Raw genomic sequence first — 10815 nt, 5'->3', positions numbered from 1 at the left:
TTAACGACAATAAATAAAAGTGCTAGGTGGGAGACACCCCACCATGGTAACATCTTTCTATTTTTTTTCTTTTGTAAATATGGGTAAAATTAGTTTAATTTCATGTTTAGTCTTGTTTGTTTGGTTTATTTGGTAGTCTAGGGTATTAAATAAGGTTTGGTGGTGTTTAGATGGCTGTTTGGCTGTTTAGAATGCTATGTTTGGTGCTAAAACTTGAAAAAATTTGAAAAACAGAGCACCCAGCCACGCATACGCGTGACCCCAAGATTCCAACCTCTCACGCGTGCGCGTGCCTGACTCGTACGCGTGACCCCTGAAAAATCACCATGCGGGAATGGTGCGTGAGTGCTGCTGCTGCATGACTCCAACAGAGAGTTGTGCGTGAATGGTGCGGACACTGTGCGTTTAACACAATTTTGTCCCACGTGTATGCGTGCCCGACACGTACGTGTCACCCTCTATTTTCACCTTCTCACACCTACGCGTGCCTGACGCGTACGCGTCACATCCTATTTTCCTATTCCACGCCTACACGTGCCTGATGCATACGTGTGACACCACTGTCCTGTTTCATACACTTCTTTTCTTCCCTTCTCTCCATTTCTTTTCTTCTTCTCTCTTCTCTTCTTTTCTTTCCATCATTCAACCATCATCCACCACCACCATTCACCATTAGTTAGTTGGTTTGAATTTTTATTTTAGTAGATTAAGTTGTTAGTTTAGGTTATATTTTCATGCTAAGTGTTGGATTATTAATTTGTTTTGCTGATTGTGCTGAGATATTGCTGCTGATTACTGATAGGATGCTATTTTGGCATCATTGTTGTTAATAGTCATTGTTGGATTCCTTCACTGATGTTACAATTCGTTACTTGGTTTTGAATTTTTCATGATTAACATTTCTGAATATCAAGTATTTATAACATTGCCTTCAAAACACTCTACCTCTTTTGAATTGCATGTTTTGGCTCCCATGTAATTTGAATTCACTATCTATTGTTAGGCAATTGTGTATTATCAATGTATTTTTTGTTAGGTGATGCTTGTTTATGATTGATCTTTATTTACGTCATCTAGTTCATGCATTGAAATTTTGGAATTGTGAATGTGGATGGTAAGCTTACCTAGTGACATATTTTTGAGCTTTTTAAACTTTGTGGACCATGTTTGTTATGTGATGGATTTTAACTTCTATCTTGCTTTTCCTAAGTTACATAGCAACCATGTATCTCACTTTATGTCGATTAGGTGATGCAAAAAACAAAACTCAAAATGTGTCATTGATTGGTGTGTGAGTTCTATATTTTCTTTGTTGCATTAAATTCTCTTACACATCAACCAATGTCCACACAATATCCATTTCAGAATTGCTCGATTATTGGCTTGAGTACTTTCATGCTTCTTTATTGCTTGTTTGCTTGTCTCAACTTACAAGTTTTCTTTGAAGTATATCAAGCACACTAGAATGAGTGAAGTGTATGCTTTCTTTTGTGTACTTGTGACATAGCTTTTAATGCCAGTGTGTGTGTTCTAAACTGCATGCAACTTAGAACTCACACACTATTTTTTCTTAATGTCACACTAATTCACTCACTCCATTTTAGTGGTTCTTACCTCATTCCAACAATCTACGCTTTCTTGCTTTTGCATTTTCTCATCTTACGGTGTTATTTTCTATTTTTCATGGATGATTCACCATAAACAACAAGGGAAGCGGGAGAAAGAACATGCAGCAGCCGATTGATCCACCAGCTGAAGGTGGCAACCCGTGTAGTCACTATACCCCCTTGCTCATCTTTGAATGCATCGAAAACGGTGCAAACTTTTAAGTGTGGGGAGATCATTCGACCAATCGGCCAATCGTAGGTGACAATTTCTAATCCTAACACTTTTATATTTTATTTTATTTTATTACTATGTCCTTTAAAATTTTTAGTTGCATTTTCTTGGCTTGCATATATATAATAAACTTAGTCAAAATAATGAAATTTTCCAAGAAATTTATCTATAGGGCACCCCAATTGATTTGAGTAAAAAAATTCTCGTTGAACTTGCTTGAATTATATACTGTGGAACATGTTTTTCAGCTAAGAATACATAAGCTTGTGAGTTCTTGAGCCTAATTGTGTGGTTACATCATATAACCATTATTTTTCTTCTTGTGTGTATTATTCTCTTTCTATGATTGTAATATTTGATTTGTTTGATTCTTTATGTCCATTATTTTGTGTATGAATGCATTTATATGATTGATGCCTTGATTTCATTTGAGCTCACTTACCTAAATGGCCTTACCTTTTACCTACCATTGTTAGCCAACTTTGAACCTATGTTAATCCCCATTTGTTCCTAATTTTAGCACATCACTACCCCTAAGTGAAAAATAATAAATATCCCTTGTTTGGGTCTTTGATTAGCTTAGACTAGTGAGAGTATGTATCATTCAAGTGTGAGAAATTTGAAAATATTGGGTGAGATAAAAGTGTATTTTATAGTTTTGTTGAAAATTTTAGGAATTGGGTACATACTCATGCATTAAATGTTTAAAACCATATGCATTAATGCTTTTGTATATACCTTATTGTGAAAAAAAAATAAATAAAGAAAGAAAAAGAAAAAAAATATAAAAATAAAAAATAAAGAAAAAGAGAAAAAAAACAATAAAAAGGGGACAAAATACTCCAAAGTTAAGTAATAATGAAAATGCATACGTGATATGAAATGAAAAGAATGCATGAGTGTGTGAAAAAGTGAAGAATGGGTAGTTAGGTTTGCTTTGAATTATATAGGTTGTTATAGTGTTAGGTGAGAGTTTAAGTTAATCAAATATTCAAATTTCAAGCTCACTTAGCCATATATATCCTTACCTTGACCTTAGCCCCATTATAACCTTTGGATAAGTCCTCATAATATTTGTATGCATGCATTGAATAATTTTTTATTGTTAGATGAAAAACAAATCATGTAAAGTATGATTAGAGGAGAATTGAGTGAATCAACCCTATACACTTGAGCGATTAGAGCGGATACATATCCGGTGAGGGTTCGATTGCTCAATTACATGTTTTCACCTATGATCACCTCTTATTCTGCAAGTTTATAATTCTTTTCAATAACTCTATCAATTGTGGATTTGTTACTCTAGCCCTTGTGTTCATATATGTATTCTTGGAAATTGATTTATTTTGACCAAGTAGTTGCATGCATTTAGATAAATTACATTTAGATAGAGTGCATATAGATAGTTTGTATTGAATAAATGTTGATACCCCTTGTTTCTTTCTTGAGTTTAGCATGAGGACATGCTTGGTTTAAGTGTGGGAGGTTGATAAACCCCAATTTTAGGATTTATCTTGTGTTGAATTTAGTGGATTTTATAAACTTTTTTCACATTTATTCACTAAAATAGTATGGTTTTGTAATTCTTCCTAATTTGTGCTTAAGAGTGAAAACATGATTTTTAGGCCTTTAATTAGTTAATTTTAATTCACTTTAATTACATTAGATGCCTTGATATGTTTGTTAAGAGATTTCAGATTCATAAGGTAAGGATTGGGTGGAAGAAGTGAAAAGAAAAGTATGCAAAGTGGAGAATTCATGAAGAAATGAGCATTTGTAGAATTTATGGCAACGCGTGTACGTAGCCCACGCGTACGCGTGACCTAGAAAATTGCAATATGACGCGTACACGTGACCGACGCGTATGCGTGACAAGTAGCATGTGACCTCATTAAAGGCAACACATTGGGGGCGATTTCTGAGCCATCCAAGCCCAAATCCAACTCATTTCTGAAGCTATTTGATGCAGAATTCAAAAGGAAACAAGGGAGAGCAATTAGTGTAGCTTAGGACCATGTTTTAGGATAGTTTTCTAGAGAGAGAAGCTCACTCTTCTCTCTAGAATTAGGGTAGATTTAGGTTAATTTCTCTTAGATTCAAGCTTTAATTCTTGTTTTCATCTAGTTTCTTTTATCTTTCCTTGTTCTTTTGCCTTAATTTCCTTAGTTTATCTTGTTAATTTTTCATTTTGGTCATTTTTATGTTTATGAACTATTGTTGATTTTGGTTTTCATTTAATGTGATTTGATGTTTTATGTTCTTGCATTGGGTAGTTTTAGATTTTATATTCTTGCAATTTTACCATGCTTTTCTTTTATGCCTTCCAAGTGTTTGATAAAATGCTTGGCTTAAGTTTAGAGTAGAGTTTTGAGTATTCTTGGCTTGGAAAGAGAAATTAGGTCATCTTGAGTTATTAGTACCCAATTTAGATTGGTGATCTAGAGTTGTTAGTTAATATTATTTCCGTTGACGCTAATCTTTTACTAATTCAATTAGTAATTAGATTAGGACTTATGAATTGAGATTAACTAGTTTTATTTGATTTTCTCCCGATGTTGAGATAACAAAATAGGATTATCTCTTGATAATTATTGTGTCATGATTAATGACTATGATAGAAAGCCTTGATTCTCAATCCTTGCCATGAATGCCTTTTCAGTATTTGTTATCTTTAATTGTTTGCTTTAATTTCTTGCCATTTAAATTCTTGCCCTTTTTATCAACCCACCGTTGTGAATCTCATAATCAATAATTGAGCACTCGATTGTGATTCCTAGGGAGAACGACTTGGGACTAATACTCTCGGTTATTTTTATTGGGTTGAACTTGTGACAACCAAAATTAAACTTTGATTGAAGGTTGTTTGTCGGTTTGGACTATACTTGCAACGGAATTATTTTGTAAAAATTCCTAACCGATGATAACCTTCTTTCAGACACCAAACAAAGGAAGTCAGATTTTTATCATCAAAACGAAAAATACAATCTTAAAAATGGTTTTTCAACAAAGAAACTCAAGATACCTAAATGGCATCACTTTTGAACAAGCAAAAGCGACACCATTTGGAGACAATACAATTATAGTACATAGCAACAATCTCAAGCAGCGACAGTTTCAAATAGCTTCAAGACACAATAAGTAGCTAAGAAAATGCAAAAGTCTCTGTCACCAACAACATTTCAAATCACTATTCAAAGTATCATTCAAAGAAAGGAAATACAAGTACTACCCAGAGCAAATCGAAAACAGAAAACGAGAAAAAGCACCAACCTTGGTGAAACGCAAAAGGAGAAGGGCATGTCAAACAGATAAAAACACGAACGATCCTCTCCTAAAGTACGAACAAAACCCTCTAAAAGCTTCAAGAAAGAGAAATCTTGAACACTGGCATTTATAAGAAACAGAAAAGGAAGAAAAGGGAAAGAATGAAGCATTTATAAGATACAAAGGGAAAAAAAGAAATTTTGCACCCCTCTTTAAGTGCCGCACATAAAACCCAAGGAAACTGCCGCGTAATGTATGCCATTTCATTAAAACGATGTAACGTTCTAAAATTTTTCAAAACACGTTAAGTACCCGACCTCTTGAAAGCGGCGTACCCGACGAAGAAAACTGGAACCACAAATGCTTGAACCCGACTCCATGAAAAGCTCGGATTCGAATAGGGACACTGTTCATACCCTGGTCCAAAATATAAAGTAAGACTCAATAAAGATAAATACCCACAAAAAAGGTGGCTCCTCTCTACCTGCCCGACCTCATAAGAGGTCGAGTACGACGACAAAAAGATCGACTCTGCTTATTTAAATAAGCAACCGAACCCTAAAATATCTCGTACTATCTCTTTACTCTATTTAGAAGGAAGATCTCAACAAATTCCCAATATAAAGGGAACGATCATCTACCAATAATGGTGGAACTACTCTAAAAGGTGGTTACTTCTCATACTATAAATACACTGACATCCCTCGGTATATTCAAGTCTCAATCTACTAAAAACATGCTCAAAGCCCTTGCTAACTTAAGTATCAGAGTCTCTTGCAGGTACCACCCCCACCTCCTCACGCGAAACTTGAACGGCAACATCTTAGCACCATCACAAGTTAGACGCTACCTCAGAAGGAATCTGGACCTCACGTTCAAGCCCAAATCATTGTTACAAGTAACTCTCCAAACAAATATTTTATAAAACAAAAAATTATTGAATTAAATATTTTATTATATTCATCTAAAAAAACAAGAATACAAGATAGGACAAAACAAAAAGTCTTATCATTATTGTTTCTATTTTAAAACAGTTATTATCAACCACAACGTATAAGACAAAACCAAGGATACTCCAAGTTAAACGCCCCTAGAGAAAACAAAAATCTTAATATTCTTATTGGGTAAAACTTTCAGTAGATTCTTTAATTCGAAAACATTAAGTAAAAACGGTCAACAGAAAATTTATTTATATGTTCATTCTAAAATAAAAATTGTGATGACGAAAAATCATACCATTCTCAATTTCACAGTAATAAATTGTTCTAAAGGCAGAGTGTAACAAAATGGAAGCCGAAATTAAATATCATATCATATCATACTCAATTTCACAATAATAATTGACAGACGAATTTATACTATATGATCAGGCCCACGGTGTTGGTTGGTGTGCCATCGCATCAAAATCAAATAATTCATATCAACGAAAATTCAAGGAAACCCTAAATGTTGATTATGTGTTAGAGATTATTTTAACCAATATTGGATTTCAATTGATTGTGGGTCTTTTGATTTATTAAATTTGGTTGAATAAATAATTTGGACACAACTACTGATGTAAATTAGATTTTTTTAAATCTACATAACTAGATTATTATACATTTGATGTTCTAAATTTCTAATATTTGACGACCTATTAATTATTTAATTTTAACATCAACATATTAGTGTAAACATATCTATAAAAGTTAATTAATTAGACACCAAAAGAAATTCTATTAAAATTAATTGAATCTAATTCATCACTTTAAAAATTAGTTTGAAATCATTGAGAGATACTTTTTACTTACAAATATTTTAAAAAAGAGACCTGCTACATATACAAGTCTTTTTGGCTTACAAGTCTTACAAGTTGGCACAAGTCCAACAAAAAACACGCATTACACTCCCACATTCAAGAGTAAATAAACGCACGTTATTCAACCACTTCCTGTTTCCAAAGCGCGCTACTCACCATGCATTATAAACGACTCTTCTTCTTCTTCCTCCATGAAAACGAGTTTCTTGTCAAATTTGAAGATAATGGAACTTCAGAAATACACCCAAACGATTACCGAAATACACTCAAACGATTACAGAAATACACCTAAAGGATTACAGAAATACACCCAAACGGTTACAGGAATTCACCCAAACGATTATAGAAATACACCCAAAGGATTACAGAAATACACCCAAAGGATTACAAAAACTACACCCAAAGGATTTAAGAAATACACCCAAAATTCGTTAAAGTACACTTATGCATAATTCAAAACTCTTTCTCTTTCTCCTCCTCATCTTCTGCTGCTGCTTCTTCTTCAAAAACGATTTCAGAGCTTGATGTCAAAAAACAATGGAAATCGAGAATAACGAAAAAAGAAAACAGAGAGAAAAGCACGTAAATAAAGAAGGAGAAAGAGAAGACAAGAAATGAAAGAAGAAGAGAATAAAAAGAAGGTGCAGTGAAAACGTGCAGTAACGGTTGAAGAAGGAGAAAGAGAAGGCAAGAAACGAAAGAAAAGAAGAAGAAGAAGAGGAAGAAGAAGAAAAACGTGCGCAAGAAGAAGAAGAAGGTGCACTTGTAAAGACTTGTATAAAAAAACGCTTGTATGTGGAGAATTTCTCTTTTAAAAATCATATCTTTAAAAAATATGAGACTTGACATTTTAATAAATGCTAGTGTGTAAATATTAAATTTTTTTACATATATAGTTAAACAGGTGTCAAGATTTTAGAGTGTTGTGGCATATAAATTACTACCGTAATTACTGTACTTTAAAAGTCACACTTACACATTCATATTTTTTTTTATAGTAATAAGACCCACACATTTTGAAAAATTTGTTTTTCTTGGTCCCATATTTAATTTTGTTCATTGTTAATCTATTTGCTAACGAAAATTAATTACTAAGATTAATAGAAAAAATAAATGTTTCTAAATTTTATTTATGTTTTTTTATTGTCGTTGTTTTTTATTTTTTAGTAATTAATTAATAAAAGCATTTCTCTAAGCAAATTCATTTGCTAAAGACTCAAATAATGAAATCACTCTTAAAAGTTATATAATTTCTAACAAAAATAGCTAATTAAACATTTAAATGTACATGTATTTATACTGAAAAAAAATTAAAATTATGTCTAAAAATTATTTACTAAATCACTTTATACTATTTTGATATGGATAATAAAAATATGACAACTTTTCATAATTATTTAATCAAAATATGTTAAATTACTCAAAAATCTTTATTATTAAATAACTAATTAACTAACATTATAAACATCTACATGTTCTGATTATTGGATTTTTTATTTAAATAAATTAAAAAATGTACTTATGATAGAAATAAATAATTTTAAAATTTATTATCGAAATCTATTTTCCAGTCTTATCTTATTTACAGTGTAAACGAGATAAGATATTTACATGTGACACGTGTATATCTCTTTTACAATATAAATGAGATACGTGCATGGATACGTGTTAAATTAATGCGTTTACAGTGTAAAAGAGATACAGTAGGACAAATCTTCAACAGCTATAAAAGGATGTGAAATTTTTGGCATTCTCCACAAACATTTCATATCTTATTCTCCCCCGTTTTTCTCACAAAAAGAAGGAAAAAATATCCAGTAATGGCGGATATGTAGTTGTGTGTGTTTATCCCAATTGTCGTATGAGAAACGGCAACAACGAGGTGATATTTGAGTGTGAGAATCAGTTACTGTTGCGCACTCGACGTGTAAGTTCGTTGTCTGAGTTGAAGAGTTTGATATTGAGCAACCTTGGTAGCACAGGAACGAGAGAGGTCGGAAGGGTGGGGTATAGGTTGCTAGCACCGTTGGGTAATGGAGTTCTCCAGTTTTGACTATTTCGGCTCCTGGGGGACAAGCATGTGCAACTCATGTTTGACATCCATGGGAGAATCATGGCGGAACAAGTGATGGAGCTATCCGCCGAGGTTGGAGATGTTGGTGGTGGTGGTTCTGTACACTCGACCTATGTGCAGGACGACCGACCTCTCGCACCACCACCAAATCATGTCGCCATTCTAGTGGAAGACATGGAGGTGGGTGAGGAAGACTCCGACGAAGAGTATGTTGCCGATAGCGCCGATAGTGATTCTTCTGAAGGGAATGATGAGGAGGAGTTTGTACCAGAGATGCCGGCCTAGACAGCAGTGTTCTATGTTTTGCCTCTCCCCACCCGATTCTAGCACTATCAGTTGTACCAAGTCACTATCATACGTTGGATCTGGAGGTCATGCATGAGAGAACTCCGTTTTCCAACACCGGAGAAGTGGATTACAACCTAGACGGTGGGGTAGAGTTTCAGGTTGACCACAGATTAAAATGCCGGGATGCAGTGATGCAGGGTGTGAAGAACTACAGTATTCGCAGAAGTGCTGAGTACCGAGTGATCGAATTGGACCGATTAAAGTACCTTGTGCATTCCCGTCAAGCTGCAAATGGCTATCCATGGAGTCTCCATGTTGCTTTCCAAAGGAACCTCGGATACTAGTGAGTTCAAGTTTAATTGAGGCGTACTTACTCATTTATGACTGCTATATATTGAGTAGTTTCCAACCATGTATACTTTATTTCGTTAGGGAGGTTCGGAGGGTTGGTGGAGCACATACTTGTTTAGCACCCACCATGTTACAGGACCATCGACAGTTGGACATCAGTCTCATCTACAAGGTCATCTTGCCGTTGATACAGTCCAACCCATCCGTCAGCATCCCTGTCCTGCAAGGTGCAGTTCGACAGAGCTATCACTTCAAACCCTCCTACAGAAAGGTGTGGATGGCGAAGCAAAAGGCAATTGCTCAGATATACAGTGATTGGAAGGAGTCATACAACAAGGTGCCGAAACTACTTCAGTTGTTGCAGAGTTGTTTCCCGGGAACCATTTGTGAGCTAAGATTCGTGCTATACTACGACGGACACCTTCTAGTCCACGACTGTAGTATGTTCGACAAAGTTTTTTGGGCTTTTCCATCCTGTGTGGAGGCTTTCAAGCATTGCAAGCTGTTTCTTTCTGTTGATACGGTGGGGTGTTGCTTATTGCAGTGGCACAAGATGGCAACAACAATATCCTGCCTATTGCTTTTGCCATTGTAGAGTCCGAGAGTACGGAGTCATGGTCATTCTTTCTTACTAATTTGGGACGACATGTCACCCCACAGGAAGGCCTGTTGGTTATTTCTGATAGATCACAGGCTATCAAGATTGCACTCAGCACCGATGAAAGTGGTTGGCAACCTCCTAAGGTGTTCTACGCTTACTGTATTAGACAGATGGCCGTAAACTTCATGACTCATTTGAAGTCAGTCGAGGGCAAGCGATACCTTATAAACGCCACTTATAGTCCAAGCATGGATGGGTACGAGTGGTACATGGATACCTTGAAAGGTTTGTCGCTGGGAATCGTAGATTGGACTGGTTGTTTCAACAAGGAGATATGGCTGCAACACTGCGACAGTGATTAATGGTTTGGTCATATGACAACAAATCTGTCAGAGTGCATCAATGCAGTTCTGAAGGGTACACGGTGCTTGCCAAGTTCTACCATTTTGCGCATCACGTACGAGAGATTGCAAAAGTTGTTTATCACAAAAGGCAGGGAGGCGCAGTCACAACTGGCAGCTGGAAATTGCTTCTCCTAGAGGCTGATGGCAGCCATTGAGAAGAACAGAGAAGGCATCCCGAAGATGCGTGTTACTCATT

At 35.2% G+C, this 10815-nt stretch overlaps 1 protein-coding gene across 1 annotated transcript; it reads left to right on the top strand.

The window, feature by feature from the left end:
* On the top strand, nucleotides 9742–10577 carry LOC107646676. The gene is made up of 2 exons (XM_016350845.1): nucleotides 9742–10054; nucleotides 10159–10577. Exons 1-2 carry the CDS (start codon nucleotides 9742–9744, stop codon nucleotides 10575–10577), a joined length of 732 nt encoding a protein of 243 aa, XP_016206331.1.

The sequence above is a fragment of the Arachis ipaensis genome, chromosome B06 (assembly GCF_000816755.2).
Source record: "Arachis ipaensis cultivar K30076 chromosome B06, Araip1.1, whole genome shotgun sequence".
NCBI classification, from domain to species: domain Eukaryota; kingdom Viridiplantae; phylum Streptophyta; class Magnoliopsida; order Fabales; family Fabaceae; genus Arachis; species Arachis ipaensis.
The sequence above is the reverse complement of the archived record's forward strand: the minus strand, read 5'-3'. Positions and strand labels throughout refer to the sequence as shown.

What these genes read in the sequence shown, in the direction of transcription:
- LOC107646676 (XM_016350845.1), top strand. Translation starts at nt 9,742, where the DNA reads ATGTTACAGGACCATCGACAGTTGGACATCAGTCTCATCTACAAGGTC. An exon ending in CCTTCTAGTCCACGACTGTA is followed by an intron (nt 10,055 to 10,158) that starts GTATGTTCGACA and finishes TGCTTATTGCAG; the next exon opens with TGGCACAAGATGGCAACAAC.